This window comes from Gymnodraco acuticeps, unplaced genomic scaffold (genome assembly GCF_902827175.1).
Source record: "Gymnodraco acuticeps unplaced genomic scaffold, fGymAcu1.1, whole genome shotgun sequence".
In the NCBI taxonomy this organism is placed as follows: Eukaryota; Metazoa; Chordata; class Actinopteri; order Perciformes; family Bathydraconidae; genus Gymnodraco; species Gymnodraco acuticeps.
In genome coordinates, this window is record NW_022989933.1 from 61,670 (window position 1) to 83,819 (window position 22,150).

At 38.6% G+C, this 22,150-nt stretch overlaps 1 protein-coding gene across 1 annotated transcript in view; it reads left to right on the forward strand.

The window, feature by feature from the left end:
- The first annotated feature begins 1,980 nt into the window (after positions 1-1,980).
- atp11b (ATPase phospholipid transporting 11B (putative)) overlaps positions 1,981-22,150 on the forward strand; it is a 56,336-nt gene continuing 36,166 nt past the window's right edge. The window contains 13 exon segments of the mRNA XM_034209984.1: positions 1,981-2,351; positions 10,712-10,720; positions 10,722-10,829; positions 12,156-12,245; positions 13,970-14,050; positions 14,390-14,497; positions 14,986-15,114; positions 17,540-17,643; positions 18,501-18,548; positions 18,907-18,971; positions 19,893-19,974; positions 20,055-20,205; positions 21,775-21,972. Of these exon segments, the coding sequence (XP_034065875.1) occupies positions 2,325-2,351; positions 10,712-10,720; positions 10,722-10,829; positions 12,156-12,245; positions 13,970-14,050; positions 14,390-14,497; positions 14,986-15,114; positions 17,540-17,643; positions 18,501-18,548; positions 18,907-18,971; positions 19,893-19,974; positions 20,055-20,205; positions 21,775-21,972 (1,200 nt within the window). The 5' untranslated portion in view covers positions 1,981-2,324.

The following is a 22,150-nucleotide window of genomic DNA, read 5'->3' on the forward strand; positions in this document are numbered from 1 at the left end:
ATGCTTTATCCAGATAAAAAGTCATTTTTTGTAGTACCATTTTATTTTTTGTTCTACGTTTTTATAATGTTTCATCCTGAAAAGGAGCCACACAATCAATCAGAGAAAATGAGCAAGGGAATTCATGTGAAAGGAAAAGTTTGGTTGGGGCTTGCTGCAGGAGATGAAAAACGAATTCCCTCTGGCTTAAGATATCCAAAGCACATTTAGAGAGAGCAAATCCACTTTAAGTCTTCGCTCTATTGGCTTTATGTCAAATAATATTCAACAACTTGAAAAAGTGCTTAGTATACAATCTAGATATGACTCAGGGCCTTGCATTATCACTATTCGATGTATGCATTATGATGTTTCCATTGCAGTAAACACTGCAATTCATTAGTGACACTGCAATACAGTATATATATATATATATATATATATATGTATATGATGAATCTTCAGGGCATTTCAGAACAGTATGAAGGAGACAAACGTTCACTTAACATTTATACTCATGTCTGATGAGAATTTCTCATCTTCAGATGTTGTAATTACATGGCCAAACTACTTGCTTGGAGACCCACGGACAAAAAAAATGTACAGGGCTTCATTTGCGATTAGATATATCATCAATATCAGATTATATAATGACGTTTATATAACTAGATTTGTTTTGCCCCTATGCAAGACATGGCCTCGATATACCTTTATCTCAGTGCAGAAATGTCATAAGAAAAGCACAGATGTCAATAATTGACATTGACATGAGATTTCAACATGGCACATTATTATCGCACCTAATTAAGTCATTTGAGATTTATAAGTACATATTTTTATATTACAAAACAAAATTGCAATTAAATGACCCAAACTGACTTATGGGCATTTGCCTGCCTATTTAGTTATCCAGCCTAATCTTAACCTATAGATAATATATCATGTCTATGGGTCATTCTACAGAAAATGTGGAATCTGGGTGATACAAATCTGCTGAAATATATTCCTTCTAAAAACATCTAAAACCTGTTAAATAGGAATAACTAACTCTTAACTTGATGAATCCACAACAAGTAGAGCTTAAAGTATATATATATTTTTAAATTATTTGTATACTTTATACAAAGCTTATTTGTATAGGAATGTCACTGGTGTTACGTGTTACCAGGAAGAAGAGTAACACCAGTGACGGTAACACCAGTGACAATTTGGAGAAAACACTACCATTTTAACAAAATTGCTGCCATGTGTCAGATCAAATGTGGCTTCAGTCAATATCAAAATCGTTTAACTCTTCAATACAATACATTTTCCCATTCAAATGTTCACCCCTAGGGCTATGCAATGAGTAACACTAATGACAGACTTGAAAGACGCATACATTTGAAGATAAAATGACACCTTTAACAAACAAAGTAAGAAGTATCTGACTTTCCTTATGTCTTTGTCCACTGCACTGCCTCAAATGATCTCTTGTTACAGGAGGCACTTCAGAGACAGTACATTATTTTAAAAATAAAAGCGTTTTGTGTAGCAGTAACACCAATGACGTAATTTTGGGTGACTGACATTTATTTGATATTATTAATATTAATAATACTTTTTTTTTACCATTTCAGTGTTATATTTAATGTAATGTTATGTAAATATAAATTAGATTTATTTATTGAACTATAGGCTCCACTTCCATGTATGATCAAAGTGACAAGGCAGTTCCTGGAACTTGGCATTTTAAATAAATTGCAATTTACGTATAAAACCATTTTTTATTTAGTAGGTCACCATTGCAAAGACAATCTCTATTTATTTAACATATATAATGAATGTGAGTATTGGTCAACGTCATGTATTTTGGTGTCTGCAAAAGTAAGTGACAGCACTTCCACCTTTTCTGTAGAATGACCCCTATATGTTTAATTAAATTATACTTGTAGTTTTACATGAAGTATTTTCTCTCTGTCTTTCCTCTCATCCATCACCTGTGAGTGCAGACAGGCAGGGGGCGTAGAGAGGCCGCTAGAGAGCAGCCAGAGTCTGCAATGAGCTGAGAGCTGGCAGGGGGAACTGGTCGTGGCAGAGCAGAGATGTAGTGCAGCTCTCTTGGACTCCGTGGCCAGCCGTCTATCACTCTCACCGGGGAACATTTGTCCGACATTACCGCGGAATAGGAATGACCGGATTATCTTTTTTGCACACCTATACTGCATGAATGTGTCGCGTAATGCGGCCGAGGAGAGCTGACTTTGGGGGGAAATATTTATGTTTCGGGACGGTTTTGTTGGAGTAGCTAGTTGCTAGCGCTGGGCTAGCGACTGTGCTGTCTACTTCCTAACGTATTTGTTAAGATGCTTCGGTGGATACGACAACAGCTGGTAAACCTGCTCTCCTACTTTTCTTTTTAAGCTAGCCCTCATTAGCCCACAGCAGTGCTCGTCTAATGCAATTCGTAGCTCACGGAAACATGTATAAACTTTATTTGGGTAACATTTAGCAAGCTAACCTAGCGATATAGCTGTTGCCGATGTGTCCAAAACAATGTTGTGTTGGTCTCGCTGTGATGACAGCCAGGTGTAGGTAATGTTAGCTACATTCCTAGTTAGCTACGGTTAATTAGCTGACATTGTGTTACTAAACTAATGTTCATCTTAAAACGTAAACAACAAATCCACTGGGATACGCTTAAAGTGCACTTTGAGTTCATTTGAAGTTTGTTACCATTTTTAACACAGACTTATTTTAATAATAAACACAAGAGTTAAAGCTAGCTAAGTGGCTAACGATGTCAAACTTGGCAAGTTTAACGGCTAACTAACCGTCAAGTGGGTTACACTTAAATATTAACGTTTACTCACCATGAATACACTTATAATGGCTTATTATTTCTAAATAGAGCTAATAAAATAACGTTTAACAGCTGTTCACATATTAGTTTCAACTCACAGGCAAAAACAAATTAAGTTAGCGTTTCTTATATTAACTTTAACGACATCTTTGGATCGGCGGTGTGTTCTAATTAACTTCATAGTGTACATCTGTATGGACTGGAAAACATGAACAGTAACTTAACGATCTCGGGAGTATCATTTGTTTTAGAGAGCATCCTGTATTTGCTGTCATCACCTGTTGTTTGCCTACAAACATGGCTGTGTGGTGACGCCACGCCTCGATAGGCAAAGGTACAGGTAGTGCCGATAAACGTCCGAAATGATCCATGAGAGCCCTGCCTGATCAGGTTTAAAACAATACGAGCAGCACAGAGTGATTTACATGTCAATAGTAGACCGGTTTAATTTCGCTGGAGGAATGAATAATGAGTGTTTTAATCATGCTGCAATGACACCATGAACTTTATATTGTTTTAGTATGTTTGTCAGAGTAAACTTAGGATAAGAACCTGCCTTGACCTTAATGAAAGTCGTGTGACTGTTTGTTTGGGTGTGTGAGCATGTGAGCGGGCATGCCCATGTGAATGAATGAAATGGGATTAGTCATACATTGGTCCAACTGTTGATGTCCCCACAGCCAGTGAGTTTAATCAATGTTATAGTGTGTCTGAGCTCCCATCCCTTAGTCCCTGAGTTCACCCTGTACTTACATTGGGTTAGAGTGGCGCTTGCTTGGCTGCAAGTTGGTACATCTTTTCTTTCCACTAATAGAGGTTCATTTTTGTCTTTTTCGAAGAGCACCTCAGAGAGTTAAACTCCATACAAATAGTAGCCTCCTCCTAATTTGTGATAACTCTGTTCATTTGACCCATCCCATCCCACATAATTGACCTGCCTATTTAATTAAAAGTGTAATTAAAATGCAACTGACCTAATGAAAAAGTTTGTCAGGGGGCATTTGTCTGACCTTTATATCAGTTGGAAGGTACTGTAGGGTTAGCCATTCCCTTATATGCTCCTTATCAGTGCCTTGCTGGTGACATGAAGCAGAAAAGAGGAATAGAAGGGGGGCGAGTCCTAATGGGCAGTATGACAGGCTTTTAATATCCCTCTTCTCCCACCAGCAGTGCTGACATCATGCTAGTAATGCATTCATATCATATAAGACTAACTCAAATTACAGTGCAAGCCACTGTGGCAACTTAGAAGACCTTTTGACATCCTGTTCTGCAAGTATCACATATTGTTTTGACATGTTGTTCTATTCACTATTTCCTATAGGGGGTCACTATATATTATTCCTGTCCGTTGCCCAACGCAGACACAACGTTCTTTTCCTAACTTTCTTACTTTAGATTTCCCAAAGGCATACTCTAATGTAAAGCTTGTCTTTGGCATGGCTTGCGAGTGATAAGGGATTTTGGATATTGCTTCAATGCACCAAGAGAGGAGGGCTTTCAACATAGCTTGGTAATGCAGACTAATGTTTTCATGATGTTATTTTAGAGAAACAAAAGGAAACCAGCGGTTATAAAATGCTCACTGATATATCAGGTTTCAGTGTCTGCAAGTTGATATGAGTCAAATGAAAATAAACCTTATTAATGTCAGTTGGTATTTGTAACATACCATTATATACTATCATAGTATTTTATATTAAAATGTAAAAACTAATCTTCCCGGGGGGGGCATACCCCCGGACCCCCCTAGAGGATGTGATGTCCAACCACCAATTATAAAATGTTCATACAATACTGAATACATTTGAAGCCTTTAATGATGTATGTGTCTTTCTTGTGCTGGCAGACACATAGAAACACAATGGCGGGGTGCTCTTCGCACGCGCACACACACTTAAAATGTCCACACGCTCCGCGCTCACATGTTGGTGCCTTAGCACCGCTGCTATGACTCCATCCTAGGGGAAACACTGCTATGCATTTTAGCCCTTTGAGCTAACAGATTATCCAACACACTTACAGTCGTGCTCAGGATCACATTTGGACATGTTCCAGCAACCCTAATAATCTAGAATATGAAGTAGAACACATTTGAATATTTACTGGCCCATGCCACCTTTTGATACAATTATTTAGTTCCATATCATCTGTAGAGGCTATCCATGTCGTGCCACATGTTGTTCGATATCTTTCTGTCATGCCTGTGGTCGTGTTGTTTGCTCTTGTCATAAGTAATATGGTCAAAAGCAGCACCTCACCGCATCTGACTGCAAACATCCCTCTGTAGCTCTCGCTCTTCCTCTTTGTGCTGCGGCTCTTTATGCTACTTCCTCTCTCCCTCTTTACATCTCTGATTAGGCTTTTGATTAAAGGCCTCTTAATCTATGATACGGCTCAATGCTCTGCAGTGATTCTGAAGTATTAGGCTTTGCGATGCAAGAATTCCCAAAAGGCTTTTTGCAAGGTGTAATTACCCGTCTGCCTTCAAATGGATGGGGGCACGAGAGTCAGGGATACAATAAAAAGTCTGCTTTCTGATTTTAAGAGGGTTTACTAGAAAGCCACATTGAAATGATTGCTGTATTGTCAGTATTATTTATTCTTATATATATTGTCATTGCAATAAAAATGACAAAGAGGCCTGTTATTTTGTGTAAGTTTCTAGCAAAGTTGGAAAAGGTCTCATACCTTTTTTATTTAACTTCTTACTGATAATAAATATAAGCCTGGTTGCACAGTCTGTAAGCTTTCAAATCAATGTCTAACTTGTTATATCCATCTTCACTGTTTTGATTAGTATGTGTATTTGGGGGAATCAAAAATGGCTTGTACTTGGGTTCACCTCATTGCTTGTACTTGGGTTCACCTCATTGCTTGTACTTGGGTTCACCTCATTGCTTGTACTTGGGTTCACCTCATTGCTTGTACTTGGGTTCACCTCATTGCTTGTACTTGGGTTCACCTCATTGCTTGTACTTGGGTTCACCTCATTGCTTGTACTTGGGTTCACCTCATTGCTTGTACTTGATAAAACCGATAGGTTAAGTGTCCCAAATAAGTGGCAGTCATACCTATCCATCAGCCAGGTATGACCTCAGCTCTATGCAGTTTTCAGACATTTCTACTCAATCATTTCCACCTAGAGACGTTGTACCAAAGTACTGAATCTAGCACTCTAGTTCATGTTGGTTCTCTGGCTCATCATCAATGCTGCTCATTGAACATTCGATGGTGTTCAAGATCATCTGAAAGTTGAACTAAAATACATACATGTACATCCTCTGTTGATAATATACATATTATCAACAGAGGCAAACACAAAAGTAATAGCCTGCTTTGAATTTAATGAACATATAATGACCATATTGGGACCAGGTTGTCGTAGTGCATCGGAGGTTTCAAGGCTTTTATTGAGGCTGTGTGCATAGCTACAGTGTAGTTATGACAATCTTAGGTCACAGGCTCCTCCAACAGTGCAACACAATGACGTGTATATACATTGTAGATATCTGAATCTAGTGAATGCGGTTTTGTCTGTATGTATAGTGAGTCATGTTGTTGTTTTCTGAGAGTCTTGGGAATGAGCAATATGCTCAATCGATTGTCGATCGATGTTTTCCCCATTTTAAAGTCCTATGTTTTTGTGATTTCAATGCCTCTTCAAGGAAAACATTGCAGTTTACCTGTACAAGTTAAATGCAGTTTGGCAAAACGGACTGCTAAATAAAGTGTCTTGTCCGTCAGCCCAATGGCTAGTGAATGTTCAACCAGCCAATCAATAGATTATCATTGTATTTTCGTCTGGTGAGTGGTGAGTGATGGATTAGCATATTACAACAGCATTTGGCCTTCGTTATATACAGGCAATGTGAGACCTTTGCCTAATGAACCGATTCATTGTGAAGCATTATTGTATTTGATATATGCAGCCTGAGGAACATGTTGTATGGTTGTGACAGAAAGATTGTCTCTGGACTAATTAGAGTGTGTTATGGTATATGTATGGTCACACCAGGACACAAGACACTGCATGTCATTTACTGTCAGGCTGTTTGAGATCTTTCAGCGCACATCTGAAAAAAGTAGCTGCATTAGACGTTAGCCTTTTCGATCGTGCGTCTGTGTTGGTGGTGATCGAGAACAGAAGAAAAGTAGCAACGGTGAAGCTAGCCAATGGAAACAATTTGTCATCTTAACCAATTCTTGTCTTGTTTTATAGATCTATAAACTTCAATTCCCATGGATGTAATGCATCCTCTGTATGTGCACTTGCAAGTTCAACAAGATGAACCAAAAACTCAAGCTAATCGTTGTTTTCACTGTGAAGCCCCAAACTAAAGCACGGACAATAATGACTTTATTATGCATTGCAGTGTGTTCAAAACCTTTGGAAGAGGTGCTTCCCTTCATTTCAAAAGGCCACATCTTTGTTACAGTCACACCTGGCTGTTAGGTATTTACTCAGCCAGCAGTGAAGATAACCAAAGATATTGTGTGCAAAGATATTAATGATTAAGCAACACGACTGATGGTTGATTTATGTGGTGGTGTGCTAATCTCCGGCTACTGAGACTGTCTGAAAACCTGGGAGGAGAGTAAGAGAAAACGCCCTCCTGCAACCACTATCTAGGTCCTTGCTGTAGTCATGTCAAAGTTGTGTTGACTCACTGGTTTACTGATCAATGTCAGTGACTCAACAGTTACTGTGTGAGATGTAGCCATGTATGGCTTACAAAGCTCACTTCCTGTCAGTGTCTGCAATTACTGTGTCATATACTGTAGGTTGTTTTACTATTCTGTGACACTTAATATCTGTTAATTGTAAACTAAGAAAGATTAGAGTTTGCTTATTCCCCTCAAAATGTGTTAAATCCATGTTAGTGGGCAGCTTTTCTTCTGACAGGTGTGGCCTTTCAAGGTGCATATTAAACGGCAATTATATATGCAGTTTTAACACAATGTCACAACAACTGAAGCCGGAAAAAAATAAGTTTTATTTTGAGTTCAATGTGACCACCTCATGGGAAGTGCCTCGCAGCCGGTGTTAACAAACAGTGGTGTTATTTGGTAGATTTCTATTTCCCCAGCAGTGAAGCCAAGTTTTAGGGAAGCTCTAAAACGATGAATACAGTACTTTGTGGGCACCTTCATTGTGAGTCTGGATGTTCCTTTAAATGTTTTTAATAGTCACACTGAGAAGGTTAAAAAAGGGTTAATCATCTCCTAAAAATGTGAGGTTTTGTTATTCACAGTGAGTTTTCATGTCACTACACTTGTTACAGTGAGGTTTAAGTATATATGTGGTTTTACTTTGATGATGCACTGGAGGTGTGCATGTCACAAAGGACAACACAAGCTAATAGCAGCTCTTCCTCCTGAAGCTCAGTGACTGTTTCTGTGTATACCGGTTTTCCCTGCAATATTTAAAACTGATACACTGACCCAGTGAATTTATAAAATAATAAACCATATGAAACCAGCAGCAGATGGAGAGCTTGATAGAGTCGTGTGTGTGTGTGTGTGTGTGTGTGAACTACGTCATAGAGCAGTTTGCAAGTTATTGTGAGCTTTAACCTTCTTAGAATAGCGTTCGGGTGGAGTATGTGACACAGGACAATACCAGGAAATGATATAAGAACAGACAAGGAGATTGCATGTCATTGTGTTGCCCTGCAGATGAATGTAAACACATTTGTATCAATGATTTTTTTGATTTAAAAATGATGGAATTACATTGGCTAATAAAAGTAGTCTACTACGTGGCAATGGTTAGAACTGCAACCGTAACAATAGATGTTTTTAAGAGGATCTATTAGCTTTATGTCAAGTTTAGAATAATTCCAGCTCTAATTGCTGTGTGACTGAACATAGGCTATGTTCTCTCGTTGGTAGGCATTTTGTACATTTCTGCAACACTGGTTGATGTTTTCTGCCCAGTAACTCTGAATCCTCTTGACATTTATTTTTAATTAACTTAAAACACTCCGATAGCCTACACCGTGTTCTGTTCAGTTTTCACTTCACGTCTGTCTTCTTCAATTTAGCTGATTTCCCTGTCCTCCAGCTTTTTGTCGCTTTTAACCTCTGTTGCCTTTGCTCCCCTCTTGTTCTTGTCCTTCTACTTTATTGTCTTTACTGGGGACCATTCAGCCACCATGAATCCAAAGTGCATGCACCTTTCAATATAGAATAACGAATATTCAATAAATATTCCAAGGTGATGCTGATGGAGTAGTGTTGTTAAATGTACCCAACCTCTTATTGAGGATTTATATGATTGGACCTGGTCCCAAGAGTCCTATGATCAGGGTGTCCTTAGCAACAGTATGTTATACATAGCAGAACATCTGCTACATTAACATGTCAATCTGAAACTGTTTATCTAAGACATGAAATAGATATAGGGATGCATATCGTTGACTTGTTTACGATACCGATACCACTGAACGATACCGATACTCGACCGATACATATCGTGATACTTTCATGTTGCATAAGGGAAAAATGGGTTCATCCCGCAATTACGACCCATGAAGCGCTTTATGATATAGTTAACATGTGAAATGAATATTATAATTAATTGTGGGACTTCGACCTTTTAGTACTGAACAAACAATGAAAAACACGTTTGACAACATAGGCTTGAAGACTGTACATTCCTGTACTCTGATTTTATGTGACAGTAGCAAATGTTTTGAGAGGTTGGATGTGTTGCCGCCTTTCCCAGAAATAAACGTCTTGCAGTGGTTACAGACCCCACCATTCAGACTGGCAGTGGTTACAGACCCCACCATTCAGACTGGCAGTGGTTACAGACCCCACCATTCAGACTGGCAGTGGTTACAGACCCCACCATTCAGACTGGCAATCATATGCAGCCACACTTTAGATTTTCGTGCCGACATCGAGCTAATGAAAAAACGAATGCTAACCGAAGGTGAAGGGCGTTGCTTGGCAATCAAGCCAATCACCGAAGCCTTTGCAAGACACGCGATCTGATTGGCTGGTGGTTTGGGCAAGAGTTTAAGGATATTACGCCTAACTTTATTAAAAATAAATAAATAAACCGGATCTGATTTCTGTACAGTATACCGCAGCCACCAGTAAACGGTATTTCGGTAATACCGGGAACCGGTATGCACATATATATATATATATATATATATATATATATATATATATATATATATATATATATATACAATATTAATAATAATAATCCTCATAAGATTTCCAGTTTTTGATTGCAATTGTCGCATTCCTTGGTAACGTATTGGGTAATAGTGTGAGAGTGTGAATTGACTAAAACTGTGATAAATATTTTTGCCAAATTCTTTAGTGTAGTTTTGATTACCTTCACCCCATTTGAATTGTACATGTATTAGGCTATACTGTATGTATTTGAGTAGGGCTATTATTTTATTCTGGATTTAATTCATGTCATGACCTAAAAATTGTCTCGCTTTCATAAACATATATTGCATTTTTGTCTACGAATTTTTTTAATTACCAGAAACAAACTTGCTGGTCAAGCATTTTTTACCACCCTAATAATAATAATAATAATAATAATAATAATAATAATACATGAGACTTGTATAGTGCTTTTCAGGAAACTCAAAGACCCTACACATATTATCTGGCTGCTCACTAATGTGCATTTCAAAGGAAACCTAGAGAAACATGCAGTATTATTGGCACCTTTTCATTTGAGCTTGAATATGATTCCATTGATTATCACTGTATTTGTAGTCGTTTCTATCAATAAACGTACTAAGAGTTGTAAGTAACCAGCTTTCCCTCCTTTTCCCCATATTTTCCGTTTCTTCCTCTTTCCTGCCCCATCCCTCTTCCCTCTCTCTTCTCATGTGTCCTCCCGTCCCTCAGGGCTTTGACCCCCCCCCATCAAAGTGACACCAGGACGATTTATGTAGCAAACCGCTTCCCCGAGCATGGCCACTACATACCGCAACGCTTTGCTGACAACAGAATCATCTCCTCCAAGGTACCTAATGTTATTCGAGCCACTATTGGTGTTTTCCACATGTTGTTATCACACTACAGGATAATATGTTAGGCAGTCAATGATATTACCTAAAGCCAGTTGAGTAGCACTTGAAATGTTTGGCTCTATGAAACCTGATGTACTTATATGATTCTGTTTTCTTCAAGGTTGTGTCTTCCTGGTCGAATGTACTTATTGTAAGTCGCTTTGGATAAAAGCGTCAGCTAAATGCAATGTAATGTAATGTAATGTAATATTAATGTACAATTGTCTACATAAGAAAAGAAGGTAAGGATGTTGTTCTTGAAAATGTCTTCACTTCTTGAGATTTTTTCTTTATTTTCAAGTTCTGTCATAACCACAAAATGTTAGGAAGCCAAGAGTGCAAATTACACAAGTGATGGAACCACTGTTCACTTATTTATGAGGGCACTGCTTTCTTTTTTTAAGAAACATCATTTGCATGCTTGAGCAGTGACAGCAACAATGTGTGAAATAAAAAGTGTCACGTGCTTTCTGGCAGCTTGACCAGTGTTAAAAAAGAAGTATCCGGTGCTCTGGAGTGGTGTGAGAGAGATAAGAAGTGAAGCATGATTTATTGATAAGAGGATCAACTTTGATAAAAAATAAACGTTTGTATTTGTGAGGGGATTAGTAGTTCAGATGGAAAGATGAACAAAAGGATCATAATCCAAAATGGCTGCTACCATCAACATGCATGTCAGTGATAAGGCAGTTGATTAAATGGATGAAAGTAGTGTTTAATGTCTTGGGTTAGAATCAAATTCAATTTAAGTCATGCATTTTAAGTGACAGAATTTGCCCCCCCTAAAAACAAAGTTAGTGTTTCTTCTCATTTTGAACCAAAGTGATGATCTTCACCTTAATGAGGTGAAAGCAGGGTATTAAAAATACATGCAGAAAAACAACATCAGCTATTCTTAATCTAATGGTTAATTAAAATGTATATTTGAAGTCCTTCCACTTCCCACAATATCAGAAACATAATTTACTGCTGCCATGGATACAGAAGTATCAATGTACCTGTTGTTAAAGGAAGGAATATGAGAACAATGTGAAAATGTATAAATAAAAAAAGTATTTATTCAAATTCAGCATCTTCTATTGCCTGCTTATATCATATTCATAAATAGAGTAGACTAGTTGTATCTGCCTTGTGTATTTGTTTGTATATATTTAACTTGTTACTTAGCTCTTTGCATTCAAGAAGGCGGAAAAAGAGTCTCAAATATATCTTTTTGAAACCCACAGATACCCTGCCTAAATAGCATTTTACTCAAAGTTGTTTTTTTCTTTCTCTTTCAGTACACAGTTTGGAATTTCATCCCTAAGAATCTGTTCGAGCAGTTCAGAAGGATAGCCAACTTCTATTTTCTCATTATCTTCCTTGTACAGGTAATAACACTCACAAACACACCCATAACTCTTTTTTTTACAGGTACACATACTCCCCTCAGATGGTGACAAGTCAAGTGCGACCTTAGTTTCCCTGCCCTGAATTACAAATGTGTGTTTGTCTGTTTGCACACGAGTAAGCTAGTGACTCATAGACTACTAAGGACAAGTAGCAGGACAGGTCTGCCTCCTAATTAAAACATTACACCAACACATTAAGTAATATGTGTGTCTTTACATCTACCCGAGGCTTTAGGCCTTCACTCTGCATCAGTCAGCCTGTGCTGAAGTCAGATTTGGCTTTCAAATGTTCAGCCTGCTCCTGATTTATTTGGGCCTGTGTAGTGAAGCCAGAGCAATCGACTTGACTCTGTCTCAAAAGCCTCTCTTTTCACCCACTCACCCGTCAGTGAAGCTGAAGTCAGACTTGTATAAAATCGCTAAGTGGAGGACCTCATCTTGACATTGTGAACATAAAGATTTTGTTAGATTTGTTTAGATGGAGTTCTCAGCTTGGATCATAGTTTATGTAAAACACATTTTGCATAGGGTGTTAAGTTGTTAACTGACTTTTTCAACAATACATTGCACACCATTTTTCTAAGTTCAAATTTGTCTCACCTCCTACAGTCACTCAATACGAGCTCCGTATCGTTCTTTTTTATTATTATATTTTATATTATGCTTTCAGGTTTGTCGTCCCATTCTTGTAGTCGCGATATCTCGAACATATTCAGGAAATTCAAACATTTGGCACAATTGTCCACTTTTGGATAGATTTTGATGGTTGAAGGTCACTTTAACCTCTGACCTTTAAAGTGTCTGACGTTAACTCAAGCATTAATATGCTAAATATAAAATAAACACAAATGTCTAGTAGGATATAAGGGCAAAGTGATGACATTTTGTCCGGATATGGATCTAAACTGCACACCACCGTAAAGTTTTAATTCCCTGGGATACAAAGTTGAAACTGAATTTAACAGTTGTAGTTTCCCTTGAAGGAAAAAGGGTTGTACTTGTCTATAGTTGCTAAATATATATTTGTTATGAGGGAAACCATATAAGGACATTGTGCTTTATCTCCTTGTCCTGTGCCTCTCTAAACTATTATAAGCTGATGTTATTATTTTTCTACTTGTGGCCGAGTGGAACCATATAACTACATACCATAGAACCACAAAGTCCCCGGTTTGAGCACATATCCGCCTCTCTTTTCCTTACGCTCTCCTCTTATTGCATGCCTCTCTATACTATTAACTATTCAATAAAGGCCACAAAACAAATTGAAAATGTGTTTGTGAATGAATGATTTATGAGTAAAGTAGTACTTTGAGGAAGATTTGTTTAAACATTTGCAGAGAAGGATTAGGGTTAGTGTTGGGACACCTAAACTTTCTAAAATAACAGATATGCAATGATTCATGTGAGGTTGGGTAATCTGAGTGTCTGCTCGAGTAAATGTTGCCTTTGAAGCTTTTCATATCCCTTTTTTGAGTGTGAGTGTGTTTATATCTGAACCGACAGTTAACCTACGAGAACAGGAGGGAAGTTATAGGGATTTCCTGTTTCACACATCTGCCTCTACTTCTCTCTGTTGTCTTTCTAGTTCACTTGTTTTCTCTGACAGGGCACACCCATTTTAAACTAAGTCTCTCAATGTTCTACCTGCTGCTCCTCAATTATTTATCTGCAAACTTGTCTCTTTGTATTTCTCTTTCCAGCTAATGATAGACACCCCAACTTCCCCCGTCACCAGTGGCCTGCCTCTCTTCTTTGTGATCACAGTAACTGCCATAAAACAGGTGAGGAAATTAGCATATGGTTGCTTCCTCTTTGTTGGGCTGACAATGTGGAACTAACAAACAGCGCATAACATTAAAGTTAGATCAATTGTTGTTGACTTGAGATATCCAACCCATTTCAACTTAGTTTAGTATTCAGTTTAATTCAAATGCATTCCTTTTAGTGTCATTAGCCACAAAATAAAAATACATACAAATATGAAAAAGCTGTTGTTGTTGGTTAAGGATCTCTATTACCTAACCAGTACTGAATTTGGCATTGATATGAAAAGGTGTGTTTAGAATAATTGTCAGTACAGTTTATCAATAATAATAATATTCAACAAATGTATTTTCTAGGGCTACGAGGATTGGCTGAGACACAAGGCAGACAACGAAGTGAACGGGGCTCCAGTGTTTGTGGTTCGCAGTGGATGTCTCGTCCAGACAAAATCCAAGAACATCAGAGTAAGATGGCAAAAACGACACCCTAAAGGAACCTTGTTTATACTAGTCATACAAGTTCAAAGCTTTGCTCTTTGTTTAAGAACAGGACATTACATCTTGTAAAACGTGTTCTTAAAAGCACCTACAAATAGCTTTGTTCACAGCTTATAGCCAACAGACATACAGTACATACTTCAAGCCTGGCTGTTAAATCCTGATGCTCGGGGTGTCTATGTAGAGCTGGTCCATATAGAAGTAGAGGATAAGGATGTCAATAAAAACAGAACTAATTTGTATAAACTTGGATTTCCATAGTGTCTTCCTGTTTTTGGCCAGCTACACAATGAATTGTTGTCTGTGTTAATATATAAATAATAAGAAACGGTGGAATCATCACAGAAAATATTAAATTATATTATGAAAATGCAGACTCTGAATACAATTCAACACCCAGTTAAAGAAAATGTTGGACACTTAACCAATATTGACCTTGATGTGTGTCCATCCAGGTGGGGGACATTGTCCGAGTGGCTAAAGATGAGACGTTCCCAGCTGACCTGGCGCTGCTGTCTTCAGATCGTGAGGACGGCACCTGTCACATCACCACAGCCAGCCTCGATGGAGAAACAAACCTTAAGGTCTGCTGCGTGATATATTCAATTTGGGAGTATACGTGAGAGTATCAGTTTTTTATTTAAAACTTTAAATAGACAGCCTATTCCTTATACTTGTGTCAGGAACATATATTTTATTTAATGAACAAGACTGCTGCATATCGACAACCAATCCAGTGATCCAAAAATGCAAAACTCCACTAGCCTACTGCTTAGCCTTACATGTGCGCTTTCCACGTAAAACATTGCCAAAACTATTTTTAACTTGCAGCCCTCTTCCTCTCTCCCTTGCATTGCTGCGTGGAGTCTTACAAAACCAACAGTCAACATCTTGTTGATAACAGGGTTGAGTGCACGCAACCTCATGCCACTCATAAACACCTGGGTCTTTTTATTGTGATATTATAGGTCTTGAACATAATTAGAGTACTTGATTAATTCCGTGGGGAAATTAGGTTTTGTGAAAGTTGCAAAAAATGTTTGAATAAAATAAATAAATGTTTATATAAGTGTTACGTCCCAACTAGGGGAAGAGGAAAGCAACATTCACCAGTTGGAATTGGTAATAATTATAAATAGTTTTATTGTATAACAGATAGAAGAAAATGGAAGGCACGCAGCCTGAACAAACAAAAGGGCCAACATGGCGTGGGTTTCAACGGGCAACCAACAAAGGAAGGACTCTAATAATGGAGCCTACTTACATAGAAAGAAATAGGTACTAATGAACTAAATAGCAACAAAACAACCCTCACTGGTACAGTACAGACTAACAAAAGGAGACTGTAAGAAAACACAGCTAAGGTAGAGGACAACAGTCAAACTATACTAACCTAATCTAGGCACATCTAATCACAACAGTACTGATAAACACGGACCACACGAGTTAACCACGGTTAACAGATTTGTACACAATCGAGAGCAACTAGCGAGAGGCATCTGTTCACACAGCAGAGCCTCCCGACTGATCATTGTCGACCGGTTTTGTTGTCGTCTCCGGAAGGTGTGCGCTGGATATGCGCTGGGATTGGAGCGCGTTGGTCCCGTCAGCTCCAATCACAGTCTTCGGGCGGGCCAGGAGATGGGTAGCCAAGGACAGCAGGGCAACCGCACAGCTCATTTACATAACACATTCAAAACAGAGGCCGGGGAGGCGGCGGCCGTAACAATACGCATATGAAGTTATAGTAATAATGTGCAATAAAAGTCTTAGAAGAGTACCAATATGTTGTGTACCTTTGTGCTCTGAGGCAATGCATCTTCAAGACACATTTTAAAGCTGTTGGATTGGCAGACATCAGGTCACATGACCAATGCCAGTTTGTGTCTGTGCCAGATGTTTGCATCTCTTAAAAATACACCTTTAAGTTTCTCGGATAGGATGATATAGTTTCAATGTTTTGCACGTCCTAATTCAGAACATCCTCTCCTTCCCTCACCCTCACACCTACAGTCTTGCCAGAGGCCGTGTTGCTTAATTACTTCTCTAACGACATGCTGCTGCTTCTGTTATAGTTTATTTATACAGCATAGTGGGTTCTTTGTGTTGCCCTAGAAATGTGTTGGCGTAATCTTTGCCCCTTTTGATATATTTATTCATTGCTGCAACTGTTTTTATGCTGCAATGTATACAGTGATTCTGCTCTTTATTCTTCCCCAGGAGTGCTTGTCCCAAAACACTGTAGCTACAGTATTTTTGGATCAGGTTTATCCGTACAAGTATACATGACAATTTTGAACAAAAAGGGCTCAGCTGTTTTTGGTTGTGAGAATATGTGGGGTGTTAAGGAAGGTCAGATGGATAGAAAGCTAACATCGGTCCCAAATGGTGTCCGTGTTTATTTATGCCCTACTTATTATTGCTGCTCTGCACATTTACAAGTGTAAAAAGCTGGGTGTATTCAGTATTGCTTGGCTGTGTTTTGTTGCTTGCTTGCATGTCTACGTGAACTGAATAGTTGACATAGTTTACTTTAATAATGTTTTGCCTTTTTATGTTGCTCCGCCTGGCTTTGCACTGTCACGAGAGTGTTTGGTTTGTTGCTGTTTTTCAACGATCACCTAAACCTAATTCTTTTAGGAACATCTTGCCTAAGGTCTGCAGCTGGATATAAACCTGTTGGCTCACACTGGCACATTTACACACATGTATATATGTGTTCTCCTTAGGGAACTGTAGTAAAACAAATGTTGCTTGCATCTCACCATCACACTATGGTACAGATTTGACAGTAGATGCACTGTATGGTTGCCCTTCTTAAATCTTCAGTGCAACTGGCTTCATAAAACAAAGCTCCATGTTCTAACTATATATACTTTTGTCCAAGATTGCACATGTGGTCACACTCTGTCTTTAGTATAAAAATGTCCCCTTAAAACAAAAAATGTATCCAATTTTATAGAATGCTTCTCTTTGATGTATCTGTATTTGTGTGTTTCATGTGTGCAGACTCACTTCTCTGTGGCGGAGACATCAGTGTGTCAGTCGGTGACCCAACTGGAGGCTCTGCAGGCTGTGGTGGAGTGTCAACAACCAGAAGCTGACCTGTACAGGTAATCCAGTCTATGTGTGCACACACCTTCTGGATAAGAGCAGGAAAAGACCAGTGCAAAGTCACATATAGTAAACGTAGCATACGCACACTGCATTAGAACAATAACAGCCAATGTTCTGCCTTTAAAATCCTCATACAGGAAATACTCTAGCTTTATATTTGCTTTTTACTTGTAAATGTAAGTAACAACTGCAAGTATAGATTAATATTTTCAATTATTTGATATTCTGGGATCTCCAAAGACCCCTGGTTGTAAAAAGCCACAACAATTCATACATGGTAGAAATGCCCAGCCAGAGATGTGTTATTAAATGAGTGATGAAGTGAGAAGGCTTCATCACCTCTTCAACAACCCCTCTTCCTCCTGTCGGTCTCAGCTAGCTACTTTAAGATCGATCAGGGTATTTTTAGATCGGCCAGTTTGTTTCGGTGGCATTTTTCTCCCCTCCCCTCTCTCTTGGTTGCTGTGACTCTCTCTTAACCCTCACAGTGTTTAAATACACTTTACTAAATCAACTGAAAGTGAAATTCACAGGACTTCACATGTCATCTGGAAACATTCTGAATTGTGTTCATTAATCACCAATCTGTTATTCCAAATACTGCAAGAAAAAAGTCTGTGCATGCTGCAGAGGCCTCGATCTAATACATTTAGAATATGTCAGAGTGTAGGGGAGAATATGATTGCTGACCAGCTGCACATAAACACAGGAATCACGTTATTGAAGTGCATGTAAAAGCCTCTCTCAGATTTCCCACATTTACATTTATACTGTAACCGAGTTTCCTGTTTGCATTTGAATGTACTTACTGTCTCTCTCACACCTCAACTAAAATGCATTTTGTGTTTTCCAGGTTTGTCGGTCGGATTACGATTACTCAGCAAGATGAGGAGATAGTCAGGTGAGACCAGATTTATCCAGCTGCTTGTAATTCAATTAATAATAGTATGTGTGCTAGATAAGCCAAACATACAGCCCAATAAGATGAACAATACATGGTATTACATGGCTGTCAGTTGATAGGGAAGCTTTGAGCAGAGGGTTACAAATGTTAAAAAAAACTACTGGCCTAACTTAGCTGTTTGAGAAATGAAGCTCCTAAATTTGAAAAGACAACTTCAAATTGCAGATGTATAAGCCTTGTCGACTGTTGAGTGTTGAGTTGAGTTTATATGAATGTCCTACTGTTTATTTCTGTGCCAAAATCACATCCATCTTTTTCAGTATTCATGTTGTTGTTTTTGTTTGTTTTATGTCAGACCGCTGGGTCCTGAGAATTTGCTGCTACGAGGAGCCAGGTTGAAAAACACCAAAGAGATTTTTGGTGAGTCAGTACAGATACAAATCAAAAGGAAAGCTTCTGTAGATGTCAAAACCTCCACCTGAGAGGGAAGGGGGTAAATTAAATATAACAATGGATGATGAATTAAGAAAAAATGGTATACAAAATAAATCAATTAACAAAAAAAACAAAAACAGGTTGCTTCTGAAATGCTTCCAGTGGATTATAGAAGCATCAGGGAGAGGTGACACAGCCAAGGTGGAACTGACACTAAAAACAATTGTATTGGACAGTATGGTAAAAACAGGCCTCTCTTTATCATGTGACAAAAGTATGATTATCTCAACTGTGGACTTTTATAGCAATGGTTTGTCTGTCTGTCTGTCTGTCTGTCTGTCTGTGTGTCTGTCTGTCTGTCTGTCTGTCTGTCTGTCTGTCTGTCTGTCTGTCTGTCTGTCTGTCTGTCTGTCTGTCTGTCTGTCCCGTACGTACTGTGATAAGTGCTTCAAATGTAATCAAAATGTTATCGACATTTCCAGATGGACTATATTCAAATCACAAGTTGAACCATATTTATTTAAGGCTAAATATGTGTTAAAATACCACATGTGAATAAAGTGTGGTGGAGCTGCAGAGATATCTCGGGATACAAATTGATTATTACAAGCTGAACAAAACAGATTTTACACAAATCCTCTTAAAAAAATCACACCATGATCATAATAATATGAAATGTTCATTATTCTAAAAAAATATGCAGTTTCAATATCGGTGAAAACTATCGCTATTGTTATTTTTCACAAATCATGCAGCCCTGACTGTTATTGTGTGGCATGGAGAACCAGACTCAATGACCTACCATGCAAACATCGATCATTTCGGTGTCTCACGTTTTCATAACTTTATGTGAAGGGTGATTAACGGGCTAATGTCATATTATTGCTTAATCCTGTGCTGTTGCAGCTGTGGCGGTTTACACAGGGATGGAGTCCAAGATGGCGCTCAACTATAAGGGCAAGTCTCAGAAGCGCTCTGCAGTGGAGAAGTGAGTGGTCTCTCAGAGGAAGCAAATCTCCTTCTGTTTTAGGAGATAACCTTTAAATGTAACATATCCTCTCCTGTCAGGTCCATGAACACCTTCCTCCTCATCTACCTGGGCATCCTGCTGTTCGAAGCCATCCTCAGCACCATCCTGAAGTACGCCTGGCAGGCTGAGGAGAAATTGGACGAGCCTTTCTACAACCAGAAGACTGAACAAGAGAGAAACAGCAGTCCGGTAAGTGTTCTTCGTATTAAGCCCCAGAAGAAAGCATTGATTTTCTTTTTGTAAGCAGAGCAAGCTATCAGCCGCAGAGATAAGATGAGGTGAGATTTTAGTCGACATTCCACTTCTGTTCTTGTTGCTCCACTTTAATCTCCACTCCGAATAATAATGGGCTTTCTCTCTCTACACACGCACGCACGCACGCACGCACGCACGCACGCACACACACACAGATCTAGACGGGTGATGGAAGGGTGGTTTCAGTGTCTTGAGGTTTTGTAACAAGGCTTAAGTGAGGAAGTGTCTTTCATGGGGACAGTCTGCCGGCCTATCAGCCTACCTGCCAACACTGATCAGTCAGGGAGAACAGCAGCCTCCCTGTCTTGAGACTGAGGGGGGAGACATCTCTGTTCAGTGCACTCCCTTATCCCTGGAGACAAAGAGAGTAATACCTGTAACACATGAATGGCTGTGTTTTTACCATTAGTTTAAAAGCAACTCCAGCCCCCTGTCCCCTTTTTATTTTTTTGCATATCTCCCCATCACAGCTATCTCCTCTCTCCAGGGAATATATTGGTCCTTCACTCAACTGAAAACGATCTCAATACAAGGCCTACAGATTACAACAAGCCCAGGACAACATTATTACAGTTGTTTTCCCTCCCTGCTTTGTAATCAGAACTATTCAGATGTATTAGGTTCAATTCTTTATTTTGGAAAGTGGGATAGGCAGAGCTCAACTGTAGGTAGCATGTCATAAACCTGTCTCTTTAAAGCTGCTGACACTCAATCTCTCAGTATGTGGTGCTCTCTTACTCTCCTTTCCTGTCACATACAGTAATTACCTCCATAATGGGAATGAATTACCCTGCCTGCTTTGATTTACAAGGATCATTGATCACACCACCAGTCTGTGTGGGGCTGAGATGTGTATAAAGTAGAGCTGAACATGACATTTTATTTTAAATGCAATATGGATAAAATACTGTTCTGAATGAAGTATAGTGGTGCTGAAGAGATGTTCCTAACAATTGTATTCTCTTTAGAAATCCGGGTTATAGATCATTGCAAAAAAATCCACAATATTGTGAACATATTGCAATATTTGTCAAAATAATAGCAATATCTTTTTTAAATCGGTTGTCCCTAGTAATCAGCACATTTGTATTCCAATGATATTGTTTTTGTCTTCCACCAGTAAAACATAACATTAAATTGCAACATTGCCAAAGGCATTTCTCTATTTTCCATCTCAGATAAAGCACAATGTAAGCTGAGATAAATGACAAACGACTGTGATACTCTTGTATTAAACTAAACTATTTAAACTAAATGGATCAGTTTACAACATATTTCTCCAAATGCTGTTAGAGGCATTTTTTGTTATTTACAAACTTTAATTTATTCGTGTTTTGTACCAAATCATCATCCTTCTCTTTTTTCTGTTCTCTTTCCCCCACTCTCCATCTTTCTTCCAACTACTATTACAAACGGTTTCAATATCTTCCCCCAGAGTTCAGGTCACATTGGTTTATCTCCCAATCTTGTTTCACTTAGGCCCTCTGTCTTGTTCTCCTTTAGATCTTGAAGTTTATCTCAGACTTCCTGGCATTTCTGGTCCTCTATAACTTCATCATCCCCATCTCGCTCTACGTTACTGTGGAGATGCAGAAGTTTCTTGGCTCCTTTTTCATTGGCTGGGATTTGGACCTTTACCACGAGGAGACCAACCAGAAAGCTCAGGTCAACACATCTGACCTCAACGAGGAGCTGGGACAGGTAGGCCATGCAAGTGCCTGAACACATACATAAAGCATAGGAGCAAAGAGACATTGACTTGCATAGACATTTGAGTTTTTCAGTTAGATATTAAATATAATGCATATTAAACTGCAGGAAATATAACCTTTTTGACATAACATAAGGGTTTGTATTTTATTAAATAATCAACACATAC